The sequence below is a fragment of the Silene latifolia genome, chromosome Y (assembly GCF_048544455.1).
Source record: "Silene latifolia isolate original U9 population chromosome Y, ASM4854445v1, whole genome shotgun sequence".
NCBI classification, from domain to species: domain Eukaryota; kingdom Viridiplantae; phylum Streptophyta; class Magnoliopsida; order Caryophyllales; family Caryophyllaceae; genus Silene; species Silene latifolia.
Genome location: NC_133538.1, coordinates 175,228 through 192,792, shown reverse-complemented (window position 1 = coordinate 192,792; position 17,565 = coordinate 175,228). Strand labels below are relative to the sequence as shown.

Below are 17,565 nucleotides of genomic sequence, written 5' to 3'. Positions count from 1 at the left end.
CACTTGTAATAAGAAGCTCTTTTCTTCGTGTTTTCTTCTTAACTTCTCTCCCTTCGTTCTTATGGTGCTCACTCCGCGATGCCCATTTCATTCCTTTGCTCCTCAAATGCATCATTCCTGCATTAAACATCAAAAGGCGGAAGTATCAACATTCTAACATAAAATGCATGTAAATGATATAAACTAGTACGAAAACCGTATTAAAAGTAATTAAGGGGAGGCATAAATATGTATATAATTATGACTCATCAATAAGAGTAAAAGTTTCTAAAAATAGAAAGGAGAACATTAGTTGAATAATCCGTTTCGGGAAAGAGTGAACATTATAGTGACTGGGAGAGAGTATAATATATGAGTTATTTATGTCAGATTTGTGACGACATACTCAATCTTAGTCCAACCTAGTTATAATTTAATCGTGTCCGTAGAAACTCAATTTTTTTAGCTGTATGATAATTTTTTAATCCAACCCGCTAATTTTGTGTTGGAGTCGTATTTTTGAGTCTAACTGACTAGGGTCCGGCGCGCTTTCATCAACTTCCGACCAAAACAAATACGGGAAATCTTCCGCCGTAGCATCTCTTCGTCCCTCAATTATTCGGTGCACTATCTTTCACAGGTTAATCTTTTTCCCTAATTATGCTATTTTAATTTAAGTCTAATTTCACGCGATCTTTGTTTGTCAATTGCAATTGCTGTCAGTTTGATCCACTTTTTGGTAATTTTTGCAAACTATATCCAATTTTTGGGGTTTAGGGTTTCCACTGATGTAATTGTTGATGCTACAAAGCTATATACTAGGGTTTTGGGTAACACATTTCTATGCTAATGTGATTTTGATCACAAATTTTTAAGGAAATTGATGAATTTAAGTGTCATTATATTTTTATTATGATTTCTGTATGTTTTTTATACGGACGACGGAGTATAGTAAATATGCTTGCTCTTTTGGTGGCGATAAGCCCATAAATGTCGTTGTTAGTTCGATACTAGGACTAAGTATGGTGGACCTTGTGTATCTTCATTGTGCATGGGCCAAACCGCTAACTTATCCTCCCTTCATTCATTAGTGATTTTCGGCATGTTAAATTCTCGTCACGTATTTTGAACAAATGTATGGGAATGCAACGAATAGAGGGAGTAATTCATTTCTAGCCAAACCATACCCTAGGTGAACTTGAGCTACATTCTCCAAGCTCACATACGTGTGCTTGAATATAGTATTAGTCTTAGGCGATGTATGGGTTATTGAGCGGGTCGAAAAGATGCCATAAGCAGCTGAACTGTTGTGTTACCCACTTTCACTGCCAGGTCATTAAAATCTTCTGGTCATAGATGCTGTCTATGGGATGGTGATGGAGTCCGATACCAAACCTAAACAGAATTAATCGTAAGGGAAAATTTGGAAGTAAATCCTGTGTTTGTCCTGAGACATTGATTGATAAGGATAGGAGGTCCATGTTTCTTCACCTATGGTAGGAAAAATATGACATGAATACGACCACTCTTTTATTTTGCCAAAGAGAAAAACTTTAAACATAGTTTTTCTGTTGATTGGTGCGTTATGCCTAATAATGGTTCTACCAGCCGTTATAGTGGGTTTTCAAGTGGACTTGGGGGACATTGACCAAGGAAGAGAAAAAAATGCTGCTGCTAAATCTTCTTTGCTTATTTGATTACTCGAGGGAAAAAGACATGGGTATGGATCTTAAGTCTTTCGGAATGAGTAAAAATCTTTGCAATTTTGTTGTTCGTGGCTCACAGCATGTTTCTCAAACGATATCTATTAAGACTGCCTCTCAACAGGTACTTCTGTTGCTTCAAGTATGGGAATGTTTTTGTCTACTATCTTCTATCATAGCCTGTCTACGTACAAGGAGGCTTCAGTTGACTCTATTCATTTAATTCAAGCTACCAGACCTATGAAAAGGCTCTATATTGATTAACATACCTGTTTCAGCCTCCGGCCTTCCGCGAACAGCGAGAAAGAGATACTGGAATTTTGTAACGCTTATCTACTTTCTTCTGTTTCTAATCATATATGAGAGACCCCCGTGTAATAGTTGGTAGGTTGCTATTGTATCTGGAATTATCTTTAAAATTCAGACTTTAAATGGTTGCTTAGTCAATGCAGAACCACAATGAGAATGGGCAAGCTTTACTTGGAGTCATCTCTACTGAGTATGCATCTGCAGCACTATCCTTAATGGCAAATTGGCAGATCCTTCTATGGTAGCATTCATTAAATAAGACGTCCAAAAGACTATGCTAAAATGGCAGTAAGAATGATCAAAATCTTAACTTTCCTATTCTGTTCTTTTTCTTTAATAATGCTACTTTTCTTGTCCGTAAATGGTTATCACGCGCTTTGTTGTGAATTCTATGCGGATGAATGTCATGTTACTTATGCAGTCAACATTTATTCTCTTGCTGCTTTATGACTAAGCTTCCTTTTCTTTTCTTCAATACTCTCTATTGATTTGGATTAATTGCATATTCCTTTTTTGGGATTATCAATTCGTTTCACTAAATTTCCATTTTGCGTAATAAATAACAAACAAAAACACTCCCATGTGAGTGTGAGTCCCAGTCTTCTCTCACATATTTTTCATCTTCAAACTTTGATTCAAAAGCAAATGTAGTGTATCCATGTGAATAGAGGGCGAATTATTTTACCTTGTCAGTTCAGCTCGGAGCAAAATCTCATTTTAGGAGGGAGCCACTTACATTTCCTGCCATGTACTTAAATTTTTTTCTGAAGAATGAATGAAATTATTGTCATGTTGACTATATATAAGAATGTCTTGCCAGTTTATGCTAGCATCGAACATCACCTGTCTTACTGATGTAGTGAAGGGGTAATATTTGATTGAGATATCAAGTTATTGTTTTCCTTAGTGTAGTGCACAAAATTCTATATATAAAATATATTTCACAGTAGGATTTTTCATCGCAAAAATGTTTCCAATTGGTTGAAACAGCTTCACGGCAAGTCTTACTGTTCTACTCTAGTTAGTGTAAGGTGTGTGCTAATGACCCCCAGATCCATCAAGTTGAGGGGGATTGGTACTAAATTTTTGTAGTTTAGGCCTTTAGGGCCTCTTATTATATGAGAATGTCTAGCTATAATAGGGAATATGTACTCAATTCATGTAGTTTATGGCCTTTTGTTATATGGAGAATGTCTAAACTTTAATGGGATTCTCAAAAGTAGGAGAAATAGTCCAATATTCACCTTAGAAGTCCAAGGAGTCTCCATTCCAAAACTGATTGGCGAAGTGGAGTAACTTCTTAATTTATATAGTAACTTTTCCATTTTCGGGAGTGATCAATTTTATCCTCTTTACTAATGTAGGACTTCCACATGTGACATTTGTATGGATTATAGCTTTCTTCGCATTCCCCCTTTCACATGAGTGCTTTTCAATGCATACTAGTACCACACACACTGGATAAATTAATATGAGGAAGTCTCTTGGCCTAATTGTGTGTTTTTTTTTTTTGCCCAGTATTTTTTTCTTCAAATCCAGTCATATCCATGAACTATCTCATACCATGTTAAATTCCACAAATGAGCCTGGGTGGGTTGGAGAGTTGAGCTTGACCCTTCTTTTCTTTTCCCACAAGTTGACCCCATGAGCTCCCTTCCCCCGTTTAGGTAATAGCTGAGATGATCTTCCGGAATTGATTTTTCTATTCTTTTGATATCATTTCTAATTTCTCACAGTATTTCATTTTTGCTTCCTATTCCAGTTCTTATTTAGTATAGGTCTCTTTCTTTCGTATTTCTCTCCGCGTTTTTTGCTCCTCTTTCTTTGTTTTCAGCATTTCTAAATATAAAAGGGAAGAGATTTATGACCAATAACGAACTGAAGAGGAAGTAAAAATGGACCGACACAAGGAATTCAAAATGATAAGGTAGTTGATAAAAGCAAACTATGGATATTCATTGTAGAGCTATTATCTAATAGAGAAAATGACGAGGGTATTTTTATGAGTTTACCTAAGAGCTCATAGGATCAACTTATGGGAAAAATGGTTAAGGGTCAAGCTCAACTCCTCCAAGGCTCCAAGCCCATATTTGGAATTTAACAAGGCATCAGGTCCTGTAATTTTGCCTTGGAATTAAAACTAAGCCATGACTGAAAACACGATTGTCGTTGGGTGAAGGATTGATCATAGTTTGTGATGCAATGATGTGTGGCGTGCTTACAAAAATGACTTCACATGTGATGGAGAATGTGAAGAATAGTTACTCTTTCTATTGCCAATTGATTTTGGAAAAGAACCTTCGTTGGACCTATGAATCGAGCTTTCTCTCTTCTTTGTGAGTGCTGCGAAGAACCTGATATGTCATGTAAGTATTATAGTATATTTACATTGCTTGAAATAGGGTCGTGTATAAACATAGGTTACTGCATCAGTTTGAAGTGTATGTTGCATCATTTTCTAGTGGTTAAAATAGAATTTGGCATGAGGTGTTGAAGTGCTGATAAAATGCTTCACACATCTGTAGAAGAAAAATGGTAATCGAGATTTAAGGCTTGTTTGGATTGAGGGAATTAGAGGAAAAGGTATATGAGAGACACAAATAACCTTGTTTGGTTAGCAAATATGATAAGAGGAAAATGGAGGGATTAATCCTTCTTCCTCCAAGACAAATAAAAATCTCTCAAACATCGGAAAAATGTAGCTGGAAATATCCCTTGTGCCATTCCTCCTTCCCCTCCCTTCCTCAAATGAACACCCTTGGTTGTTATCACTGATTCACGCATTTGTATGGGAAGTGTTTATCTGTTTGTTATGAAGCTGAATGATAAATTTTATGTTCTTTTAGTTTGTCGGACATTTGGTTTAGTGTGGATTCAGGCCGCCTACGCACTCCCTCCCGGGTCAAACTAGATCAGTGTGATAAAGTTGATCCAAAAGCTTAGGAGTAATGATGATTGATAAGCTGATCATAGCAACTTTTTTCTTTTTTCCTCTTCTAAGATTTGTAACTCACATGTTTAGAAAAAAATAATTTTGGTCCTTTTGTCATTCTGTGGCTGTTGAACTTTTGAATTCGAAGTCGGTCTAGTGTATAATGTCAGCTGTGCAACTGAGATCTACCTACAAAGACTTGATTGACCTGTTGGGGTTGAAAGATGAACATGAAGAGTGTGCCCTTTAAAATTCAAGCAAGGCGAACAGCGTTTCTTTCCCAAACCACAAAACAAGTTGCAGTTTGTCAACCTGCAATACAAGAAAGTCTGGTGGGAAGCTGGTAAAAAATCAATGTAACACAGGCTATCAACCAAAGCTTTAAAAAAAGACAATTGAGAAGATTGGACTTGATGTTATCGCCAAGACGCTAAGAAGGCCGCTGTTGATCTCACCGAGAAATTACAGTTTTTATTCTAATTCAGGTTCTTGAGGGTCTTGAAGACTCATACAAGACAATTGTATCTACCTACCTTATTCTAAATGTCCCCAAGCCTATTTACTATTCATATGAACAGTTTAATACGACGCTCCCTAATGTCGTTTTGGCGCAGGTTTTGTTTTCCATAGGAGTGGCCAACTTATTTGGGCTGTTGTTTGCTGGGCCTTCATACACACGCATGAAATTTGGCCTGGCCTTCTCATTGCCATCTACCTACCTTATCCTAATTTCCTTGGCCTTCATCCTCACGCGTATGTCGTAACTCCATCTACTTCACCTTTAGTCTTTCCCTCTTCCTCAGCCACAACTTTATCTTTCTCTCTTTCTTTTCACAGCTGCACCTTCTCCCTCCTTTGTTTCCTTTTCTCATCTCTTTCTCAGCCACACCTTTTCCTACTTCAACTTTAGTCTACGATCAATTTTGGAGGTCTTAACGGCTGCTCTACCAGCGATGATAAGAGCTGACAGCGGTAATTTGTTTTGTATTTTTGTATTTATATTTATATTTATTATTAAGACAGTTTGCTTTGTAAATCTTTGATAATTCCATAACATTGTGTTATGTCTCACCCTTTGATTCTTTGCTTGACATAAATTAAACTGATCTCATATCTATCTTGATCAGTTTAATTTAATTGTTAGAGTTTATATTTCATCCTTTGATTCATCCTCGTTGAGGAGTGAGTAGCCGATTAGGATGGGGAGGGTGGATGATGAGAATAGGTCGGAGGATGATAAGGAAGTTTGTGGGAGTGACGATATGATGATTGTGGCTAGGCACAAGGATTTGAAATAGATTGTCGGAATTTTGCAGGATTATTTTGATAAGGTCGCATTGCTTGGTGATCCGGTTTTGAAAACGAATGAAATCGGTTGTGCGCATTTTGATCGGAGTTTTAGGCGACTTAAGAGTATGTGTTTTAGTTGTCAATTCGTTTTTGTTGATTAATTGTTGTTTGGTGTTAATTTGGATGTTTCCACTTTCCAAATCATTTGCCAAATTTTGAATTTTTAAACTTGAGAATAATGTGAACAGGTCGGCATTTCTACTATAGCTGGTTTCAATTGGAAACGAAATGAGAGAAATAGATCATTTGAAAATGACGTGAGTTACTACCATTGTCTTTTGTTACATACTCTTCACTTCAAAATTCGTATTTTTGTCACAGTTTCTTAATGAATACTTTGTTGGCTTAAATTAAGCTTATGGTAATCGAAATTATGGTTCTTTAGGTCTATTTACCTTTGTTTTGATTTTTTTTTTGGCCTTTAGTTTTTGACGATTATGAATTGCTTGTTTTTTGTCGAAGACATTGAGCTCAACTTGCTAAAACTAGGGTTCCAGATGTCTAAGCACCTTTTCTTTAAATTTTGTTAAGGGTTTTAGTTTTGGAAGTTTTTAATCAGAATATTTGATTGTAAAAATCGAGTTCAAGTCCATGAAAGTAGAGTTACTTATGTTTATGGCTTTGTTGGGTGAACTTAATTTAGGTGTTAATAGTTGACTTGCATGATCACACGATAAATATAATGTTGAGATGATATATTATTATTCACGAATTTGTTTAAGAAGGACATGTATGTTTTCAATTGAGGTGCCCCATTTCAATACAGTGAAGGTTTAGCCCTCTAATTGTTTTAAATCCCCGCTTTCGATTGCTTTGTATTTTGTGTCTTTCATAGTTTTTTTATTTTTCTCTCCATCTCTCTTAATAAAAGCAGGTGAAATAAAGAGGGAAGAAGCAAAAGAAAGTAGGGAATTAATGGGAAGGAGAAAGCTGAGCTAAAGAGGAAAAAGATTATCGTGAATCTTAAAAGCTTCTTCGAGATGATGTTGCTGCCATTTTGGTTGTTTCTCTCTTTTGGACCATCTTTACCTTATCTAATGGTAATTTCATTAGCCAGGCCTCTGAGGTACTTTCTGTTTTGATCAATGCCTCTTGTTTATGGTGTTTTAAGTGTAAAGTTTGGTAATTTGGTTGGTTTATGTTATTTTGGGGTTTTTAAAATTTTCTTTTTTTATCAATGACAATAGTTGATCAATCAAAAGTTTGGATTTTTACATTTTGTACTCTTAATTTCATCAACTGGGTAGTTTATAGTTTTTAGAACTCTTCGATACAATAGCTCGTGCAACACAAGAATGAAACCTGTGAGAAATGAAGGCTGAGGTGTTGCACAAGCAGCTTGTTTGTACCTTTTTACTTTGCATTCTCTTAATCTCTTTGTTTTTGTTTTTAGAAGTAGAGTCATGCTTTGTGTAATCTAATGATTTATTTGCCCATTAAAATGTTATTTGATTGCTGATTTGTGAGAGGATAAGGAGTTCAATGGTGATTCTTTATAACATTAGGAGTTTAGGACCTTTGGAAATTAATTCATCCGATGAATGAAATTAATTCCCCTTTCATTCTCCATTGCTTCCTTCATATAAATTCCAGATCGCGTTTTTGAAAGCGGTGTAAAAATCCCAATAACACTTCTCTTCTAGCTAAATGTGTTATAATATGAAATTGCTTGACGTTCGTTTTACCCTAGGTTTGTAATTTGATTTAATTTCCCCTATGCAATACTTTTTATTTAAGTTGTTGTGGTCTTATGAATGATTGTCTCATTAACATGTATTCTCATATGGACACAGTTTCCTCTTGTGACGATGTCGTGGTATAATTGTAGTCACAACAACCTCTCGCACAACATTGCTAGGCATTAGAAAACTGACGAGGCCAAAGCTATTGATGTCAAACTTCATATTCAGATAAGTAAGGCTAAGACTCTCGTGGGGTTGGACAAAAAGGATTTGATGAGGGAACTACCAAAATTTATTTACGACAAGGAGAAGGCCTTGGAGGTAAATGATTTCTTCTATATAAACTCATTTCTTTTTATGAACATGAATTAAGGTGTTTCTTAGTTTCGGTTATTTGAAAAATACGCACCTTCTCAATATATGCAACAATAAATTGAAAAGAATAAGTCCATAGTCTCAAGTATTACACTTGATGTCAAAAAGGAATAGACATCTAGCATTGTGGCATTCTCATTTCCTCTGAAATTAAACATAGTCAACTCATATATGTAACGTGCGGGTTATGTAAATAGTAGACACAAACAACAAATTATTTACGATTATTCTATCTTTCGGTATATTTGGGTAAGGTGAGTGCTATTACCGATTCAAACTATTGGAAGTAAAACTTATCATATTTGGTTAATTTGTGCGGAAGGCACCTTCGGAATATCAAGTCTGATAAAAAAGGCACAAGCAAAGCATCCTTAGGGAAACCCCTGAGAATGAAAGCGATAAAAACAATCTGCGGAAAGGTCATCCACAATTCTATTTTAGGATCTTGCCCCCCTTTTCACAAGTGCCTCAAGTGAACTAGAGACCATAATCTCAAACTAACATTTGATACTCTAACTTTAAGGTCATTCTTGCTTTAGAAGAAAATTCATGTTTTCTTTTTACCCTTTATGATTATGATACAACTTAGTTATGCTGGAAAGTGTGATTATATCCTTGATTATTTACATCACACAAACTCATTTGCAGAGAGTGGGGAGACAATGTCACCTTGCAAGTAGACGACATCGAGTAAGTAACTTCTTGCTCTTGTTTTGTATATTTATTTATTCCGGGTCTTGGTTATTGTTTGAGAAATTGTGAATCATTATCAAGTTAAAAAAAGTTAGCAAAGACACTACTCCCGTCGTTTGAGTTTACAAGACTCATTTTTAGGTGATTCAAGTCTTGAAAATCGTGGAAAATTTGAGTTTTATTGTGTCGGTTGAATACAAGGAGTTAGGGATAGCTTGTTGTAGGCGAATGATAATCCTCATTGATGATTCTGATTTTAGTTTGAGATGATTGCGATTAAGAGTGAAAAGTTTACAAGTTTGATAATCAAGTGCAAATTATTATAAGAGTGCTCTTACAATCGTACTCTTGGTTGAGTGCTCTTACAATTGTACTCTTGGTTAGTTCTTTGTTAGAGGAACTTCTTATGCTCCTGAACTAATTATAGGTAGATTCAATTTAGAGATCCAGGGGGCTCTTTATCTGATTTATGTACTTTTAAAGCTAATAAGATGCTCATAGAGGGATTTATTGACGATGTTGGACTAATTATATTTATATAGTAATATTTTTCAAATGAGGCATTTTATCACTTATGTGCCATTTATAATTCCAAGATTGTTGTCTCATTTTCTACTTTATTAGGAAAGATTAAAGGAATAGTGGTAAAATAACAACCCCTCCCCTTGAGTTAAAAGAGAATAGGATAATGTTATTTTGGATGAGGAAGTTGACGTCGGAGGAGAAGGAGGTTTGGGGTTGGGATTGGAGGAGGAGGAAGATGAGGAGGGGCAAGTTGAGGTTGTAAAGGATGAGGCTGGAGGAGGAGGAGGAGACGGAGGTTGAGCTTTGAGTTTGAGGTTAAGGTTGAGGTTGGAGGAGGTTGAAATCGTGGTAATGGCGTTTCAGTTACATAATAAAGAGATTTTTAAGTAGTTAGATTTGGGAGACTAACTAGAGATTTTTAAGTAGTTAGATTTGGGAGACCGACTGTCATCATTTTATGTTAGCAACAAACAAAATCGTTGGTAATCTGTGTTCGGATGTGCAACTTTATACTATTTAGAGCATGTACATTGAAGAGTATGGTTTCATCCTCTTATTTTTTCTCTTTCATTCTATATTTTTGACACATCATACTCTCTTTCATTTACCCCACTTTCCACTATCTCCTTCCTCTTTCTCTCTTTGTGTCCACATCAAAGAGGATGCTACCTTCCTCTCCTCTTTCACCATTTAAGTATAATTTTATCTCTTATTTGGCACAAGGGCCAAGACAAGAACATCCTCTATTTATAGAGGATGTCATCCTCTTCCTCTTCAAAGAGGATGCTAAGAGTATGTACCCACATTGAAGAGGACATCCTCTTAGCACTCTCTCTCATCTAAGAGGATGGTCCATCCTCTTCAATGTGGGTGCTCTTACTTCTACTGAAGAGATTAAACATAAATTATTTATTTTGATGAATTGAATTATTTTGTATTTCAGCTTATCAAGGAGATAATATATCGGAATCACTCATGTTATAGTTGACAGATCTAGCTTCTATGCAACAGGTATGTTATGGCTTTCATATGCTTGAGCAAGTTTTATGCATTACTTTTGAGCAAACTGAGATGGATTCACCTATACCGTGCTCTTTTTTTTTGTTTACAACTTTCTAGAATGTGACAGTTGTCGCTTGGTGGGTGTAGATTATAGAATAAATGAGGAAATTCTCAAAAGAAATTCCTTAGACGTTCTTTTACAAGCTTGTTGGCTTCTACCTTGTTATTCCCATGTCACATTCAGGCTCTTCTCATTCCTTTTTCTGCTCGACGATGCCTTAGGAAATGAGGATGACGTACATTCAGGAAATTGTTCGGGAAAGGATAGGAGTTATCTTGTGTAGCAAATAAAATTTAAAAACATTCAAGCTTTTAGTCATTATGAGCGTAATTAGGATTTTCCCTTCTAGACATAGATCATTGGCAAGAATACTAGCATGAAGAACAACCAGAGAGTAGTTACAGGCTTACATCTATGACTCTCTTAGATCGGGTTACTTGTAGTGTGTGTAATCACTGATATCTTTTGAGTTGGAACATGCCTCTATTATACTATGTATGCTGGATTTTGTCAATCGTGGTGTATTTTTTTGGATTATTGGTAAGTTTGTACAATTTAGGTGGCAAAGGAAACACCATTAGCTGCTTAACTTGAACCGAAACAATTTTACAAAATCACTTTGTTGTAAAACGGTGTTATAATAAATTGTTGTAAGAATAATTTGACCTTTCTTAAATATTCGTACTTTCGGTAATTAAAAATTAATAACTTTTTAAGTTCTCAAAACCGAAGTCCAATACATCGGTTTCTATATCTTGGGGTATCGCGCGCACTGCGCGCGATACAACAACTAGTGCTTATAATAGTCCCATTCTGTGTTACATATATTCATTTTATTATAGCGACTCAATACATTTGATTTTAAGTCTGCTCCTCCCAAGGTATTTTAATTTTATTAATATCTCATGTAGGATATACTGACTTTAGAATGAGTGGTTTAAATAACATGAAGTATCTAAATATGAGTGTCAAGGACTCAAGGGTATACATAGAGTTTGAATAACATAATCTATGACGAGATCATATATTGTAATCGTATTGCTATTGTTTAGCGAAATGTCTAAGAAAAATGTTTAGGGCTTTGTTAAAAAATTACCAACCAGAACGATGCACTCTCATCTTAATCATCCAAAATATTTCCCATAATATAGAAATAGAAATCAAATACTAACAGTTTTACAGATTTTGACAATTTGAAAAAAGAGAAGATAACTATATAAATTTTTAAATCTTGTAACATAACAACGGCATGTGTGATCCACAACAAAAACAGCAAACAAACTCCAAGGGCAGATTCGTAATTATCCATTCTTAATGGCACATATGTAAATACCACAAGTCAGGAGCCCATTCAATGACCACCCATACTATATATATACACCACCCTACCCCCTCACCTCCTCATATTCTTTGTCCACATCCTTTTTTTCCTCCTCCTTCCCTTTCTCTCTCTTCTTTCCCTCTCCTCCCTTCCTCCGCCACCAACTACCTCTATTCCCCGCCTCCGTCACCTTCTCGAATCCCTTACCTATTGTGGGCCCCCCTCCTTGCTTCAATTTTCCCATCCCACCTTTTGTCCTTTTCCCTTTTTTAAATTTAATTTAAAACTCCACCTTTTTAAATATTTATCTTATATAGCCATGTGAAATTACGATATTGCCCCTCATTAACTGTCCTTTATCCCACTAATAAAACAATCAAAGAAAGCTGAGGTGGCAAAGACAACGGACGGTGAGGATGAACCACACGAATCAAAGCGTAGGGACAGCCACACGGAAGCGAAAAGATAGAGAAGGTGTACATCAAAACTCGTCGTTTTATACTCACAAGGGCAGTTTCGTCCACAAACAACAATTTCAACATCAACGGCCCAATAAAGGCCCAATCACCAATACTTTTAATCATTTTACTAATACGACGTCGTCAGGGGTTGGTTCTTCTGAACCCGGTTCAGGATCTTCCAACCGGATATTAGCGGCTTACATGGCGCACGAGTTCTTAACCAAGGGCACGCTCTTCGGTCAAAAATTCGACCCCGCTCGAGCGGAGGCGGTTCCAGTCTCGGCCGCAGAGCCGAAGAGGAAATCGGTTGCGGTCGAGCCGGTTGGAGTTAAACCAAGCCGGAGTTACGCTGAGGTGGCAAAGCTACTGATGGGTAGTGACGTGGGCGGGACCCATATACCGGGTATTGTTAATCCGACCCAACTCGGGCGGTGGATCCGGATGTAATATGATAAGCCATGTGGCGGGTTCCAATTGGTCGCCCAACTTTGTTACATCACGATGTGTTGTAATATGTTTAGGTTAAATTAAATCAAAAATTATGTAATGTAAAGCAAGAGTAATGTTACAGTAAAATTTGATTTGTTTTTAAATTTTAATAGTGGTTTGTTTTGCAAAATGTGTTATTGTTATTATTGTTTGATGCGTATGATTCAACTATCCATTGCTTCATTACTTAGTAGATGCTACGTTTGGTAATGCCAATATTGGCACGCAACTAACTCAATGCATGCTACATGCATGTCAGATTGCTCGTATCAGTCCTATCCTCATTTCCACGCTTTGATTGATTGAATTTTTTGAACTCGGTTTGTGGTAGCTAGCGTAAAAATTCCTGTCATAACTGTTGACGCGCTAATTACATTTCTTTTGTATGAATCAGGAGTATTCTTACAGATTATTGGGGGTACCTTTCTCCGGCAAAACAATTGGTAAACACACTTGGCTTTGATTTAGGCATCCATATGTTACCACTCCGTATCTACTTACTGCACTGAAGGTTCGTTCACGAAGGCATTTTTCTTTTGCTACTTGAAACTCAAACTGTAAATAACAATGTCAGAACTTCGAGAGTATAATTTAAGATGTTAATTTATTTGGGAATAGGAGATCATTCCACAGAATTCTCTATCAACCATACATAGAAGAACGAATACCATAGAGTGAGGGAACTATGAGTAGCTAAAGATTACCACAAGGTACAAGCGTGGTATTAACTTATTATTCGAAGCTAGAACTCTCCCTTCTTCATAGATTCAGCAAGTCTTTTTGAAATACAGTAGGCAGTAGATTGTATGGTAATCATGGGATTAACCCCAACAGCACTAGGCAACACACTTCCGTCACAAACAAACAACCCTTCCACTTCCCAACTTTCACCATTCTCGTCGACAGCGCCGTCTTTGTCACTCTTCCCCATCCTACAGCTCCCCATCTGATGCGCAGTGCAACATATTCCCCACTGATGAACTGACATAGGTCCTCGGGTCGCGAACACTGACCCCAGAAAATCCTCTATTTCTTCCTTGCTCTTCCCTTTACACTCGAATTTCTGTGCATCACTTCGGTAAGTACCTACCTCAGTAGCCCCGGCTGCTATTAGTATCTGTAAGGCTCTTCTGAGCCCTGCAGTCATGTTTTCACGGTCTCTATCCGTGAATTTATGACTAACTCTCATTTCCGACCTAACCTCACCAGATCCTTCGTCTCTAATCATTACAAACAAATGAGAGGTTCTAGAATATCTCAGCAGACGCTTCTTTACCTCCATTCCCGACTCCCACGGGAATAGTGCAGCACAGCCTGCAGGTCCTAGAGCGGGGGTCTCAATCAGGGCTCTCGGGGTAGACGACCGCTGCTCCGATAAAACCTTGTGGGCTGATGTAATCAATCCACCCTCATAAATCGTACCCTCGAACTTAAGGGTATCCCCTTCCTGTGGGAAGTACCCCCATACCATTTGGCTTGGGTGAATGTGAAGATTCTTCCCAATATGCGTGTTTCTAAGCCCGCTCGACCTCAATAGCGGAGGTGTCAGTAATGAACCACATGCTGCCACTGTCACTTTTGCTTTAATCTCAAATTTTCTCTTGATTTTACCATTCACAGAACTTGCTACAACTCCAATGCATCTTTTGCCTCTATGGCCTCCATTTATGACATTTTTTTCAAACAAAAGCTTCTCGGCTTTAGTTCCTGTAATAACTACTGCTCCCATATTGACTGCATCAACTAGCCAGGTAACATCAGTTCCTTGCTTGTCCCCGGACCTACATCCACAATAGCAGGACCCACAATAGTGACTCTCGGACGAGTTTCGTGGGACCCTTTCAGCTTCCAACCCAAGATTCTCGCACCCTTTTCTCAAGACCTGGTTTTGAAACCCTTCCTTTACACAGCCTTCAGTAACACCAAGCCTCTGGTTTACACATTCCATAGCAAACCTGTACCGTGGACTATTGAACATGGGCAGCCCATGGACCTCAGCCCACTCTTTTAGGACGTCATCCGGGGTGTTCAGAGCTGCAGCCCAGTTGACTGCGGTACCACCTCCGACAGTGGACCCTGCCAGTAGCATGACTGACCCGTCAGTGGTCGGAATTTTACCACCTTTCTCGTAGAGCTCCCCCATGGAAGGGCCTTCTAGGGAAGAGTAATCACTAGATGTGTAGTAGTTTCCTTTCTCCAGGACCACTACCTTTTGGCCTGCCCCGGCTAGAATAGCAGCAGCCACAGCACCACCACTGCCCGACCCCACAATAACGACATCACAGTTGATCTTGTAGACATTGTTTTGATCGTCTTCGGTGACCTCAAGTCCTTTGCTAGTGAGTGATTGGAGAATGGTTGATGGAGTTTCATAGAGCGTCTCAATAATACCTTTCTCCAAAGGCCTCTTTTCCTTTATAGGATTGGTAGTAGTGTCATTGATTTCGGGTTTGTAGCCTATTGCTTCCCATGTTGGATTGCTGCAGTTGTGATCCACCTGCTCATGATCAACTGATTTTATTATCTGATTTCAAGCTGGGTTTTTAGAGCTTGAAGAAATGTGTAATGTACAGAAATGGATCGAAAAGACTAATGAATATTCGAAATTGAAAGGCACGGGTCCTCTTATACAGAAACTACAAAGTTTACAAAAATTGACACATTGTGAAAAATGTGCATTTGTGTCCGTTGACAACAAGCTCTATAACTTGAATCCACCGGGATGGCGGTGGTTCTATTATTCTACGGTACAATACAATGATTGTTTACCCTGCACATGTTTCGCGTGCTGATACTAAACTCCTTTTTCACGTTATGACGTTAAGAACAGTAGCAACACCTCACGTTGAGCACTGTAAATTCTTATGCAAACAAAATTACAACCAGTTGGTCTTGTACAAGACTATAATTGCATATACTCAAAATTCCATAATTACGATATCATTAAATGAGATGCACAACATGGAAATATGGATTATTGTCGGTATATACATGGTTGTTTCGATTTTTATAAATTATTATGACAGGGTTGACAGCTAACAACTATGCACCTAGAAGGGTATAATTGAATTACCAAATTGATACGGAAGTGACCTAAATCACCAAAATTAGTTCCTATAATGATGCAACAAAAGCATGACAAACAAACAAAGCAACAAAACCCATCACATGTTTACTCTGCCTCTTTTTTTCTTTCTTCCAATTTATTGTTGAATGCTGAATATAGAGTGTTCATTAAGTATGCTTTAATGCCTGAAAGTAACTAATATGGACCTTGAATGATTGCACCTTATCGCTATTTACGGAATATATTAGTCGTACGATAAACTTCGTAAAAATTCAAACTCGACCTTAATTAAGTAGCTCCCACAACGACCAAAATTTAGTTTTTAAGCAATGAACTCTGACTATTTTTGCTATATACTTCGTATATATTACTCGTAATTGATACGGAGTATAAAAGATTGAGGATTACTTACCAAGGCAAAGACAAAGTAGAGGCACAAGCACTTGAGGAAATAGAAGACTAATCTAAGAGGACTGAAGAACCTGTTGCTTGACCAATTTTGAAGAATTTTCTCTCTTTTTTCAGTTGCTAAATTTGGAAACTTTGTGATATAAGGCCATTTTTTACCAAAACAAAGTGATCCACATAGTAAAAATGTGCCTATTCTTGTTGATAGCATCCATAAGATCACCCTAACCAATATCACTGCTTCGGGTAACGCTCCGGATTCTATCATTCCTGCAACCTATACAAACCAAAAAAAGAATACAAAATTCTAGCGGTTAAATTAAATTAAAGAAATGGTCGATCTAGCAAGAACACGACCAACAAAAAATTTTAACGATTTTATTTTGGCGGGTTAGGACCCTTGTTAACCTCGTCTAGGAACATAATAACGAAAAGTCTTATTCTCAAAATGATTAGAATATAGGTAGTAGACAAAATGCATATTACCTCAATTTTCTTTTACAAAATTTTAGCGAATTTTGAGATTTTTTTTTGGCGGGTTAGGGCTCTTATTGGCCCTGAACAAGAACCATAATAACGAAAAGTCTTAATCTCAAAATGATTAGAGTAAAGCGAGTAGAAAAGGTGTATATATATATATATATATTACCGCGTAAGGGATATGTTTTTGGGAAGCGGAGAAGTTGAAGAAAGATTTCGTAGATTCAGTGATCGGATATTGATGATGATCAAGGGAGGAAGGAGGATCAAGAGGAGGGAAAATTGCTTCACAAATGCTTGTTAAAGTTTCCATTTCAGTTGAAGAAACGTTTGGTTTGTTGCTCTTTTGTTGTTGTTCCCTTGATTTCCTTAGTTTTGGATGACTTTGGCTTTCTCTATTCATTGTTTTTGTTTTTGATTTCTCTGTTTTAATTTCAAGTGTTCAAGTGTTGTTTGTTGAGTGCATGGCGAAAGTTGTATGGGTTTGTTGCCTTATTTATATTGGCACGAAATAGCTAGATGGGAGATCAAACCCGTTAAAACACCTAGGGTCGACAACGGCAATAGAAAATGAGATGACGTTATCGATTATCATTGTTTTATGTTTCCTTTGTTTTAGAATGGTATCTATGTTTTGAAATTTTCTTTACAAATAAATTACAATAAATAATTATTGACGGATGATAGAGGTAGTACAATAATATTATTAATATGCGGAGACATGGAGT

General features: G+C 37.1%; 1 protein-coding gene and 1 long non-coding RNA gene across 4 annotated transcripts; one reads left to right on the top strand and one right to left on the bottom strand.

Annotated features, from left to right (window-relative positions):
* The first annotated feature begins 417 nt into the window (after positions 1–417).
* On the top strand, positions 418–11,281 carry LOC141634274 (uncharacterized). Of its 3 annotated transcripts, XR_012539011.1 has the most exons (13): positions 418–619; positions 1,807–2,066; positions 2,135–4,357; positions 5,538–5,676; positions 5,761–5,895; positions 6,240–6,336; positions 6,462–6,530; positions 7,148–7,339; positions 8,067–8,276; positions 8,653–8,749; positions 8,979–9,020; positions 10,492–10,693; positions 10,961–11,281. It is a non-coding gene; the product is annotated as an uncharacterized LOC141634274 (long non-coding RNA). The 3 variants fall into 3 exon arrangements; XR_012539012.1 differs by having other exon boundaries at positions 419–619; positions 1,807–2,279; positions 4,171–5,676; positions 10,492–10,559; positions 11,055–11,281; XR_012539013.1 differs by lacking the exon at positions 8,653–8,749 and having other exon boundaries at positions 422–619; positions 1,807–2,279; positions 4,171–4,357.
* Positions 11,282–13,459: 2,178 nt separating this feature from the next.
* LOC141634273 (long-chain-alcohol oxidase FAO1-like) lies at positions 13,460–17,414 on the bottom strand. The gene is made up of 3 exons (XM_074446499.1): positions 17,007–17,414; positions 16,362–16,634; positions 13,460–15,379 (listed from the first exon to the last, which is right to left on the bottom strand). The coding sequence occupies exons 1-3, from the start codon at positions 17,238–17,240 to the stop codon at positions 13,625–13,627; spliced, it is 2,262 nt and encodes a 753-aa protein (XP_074302600.1). The 5' UTR covers positions 17,241–17,414; the 3' UTR covers positions 13,460–13,624.
* Positions 17,415–17,565: the final 151 nt, after the last annotated feature.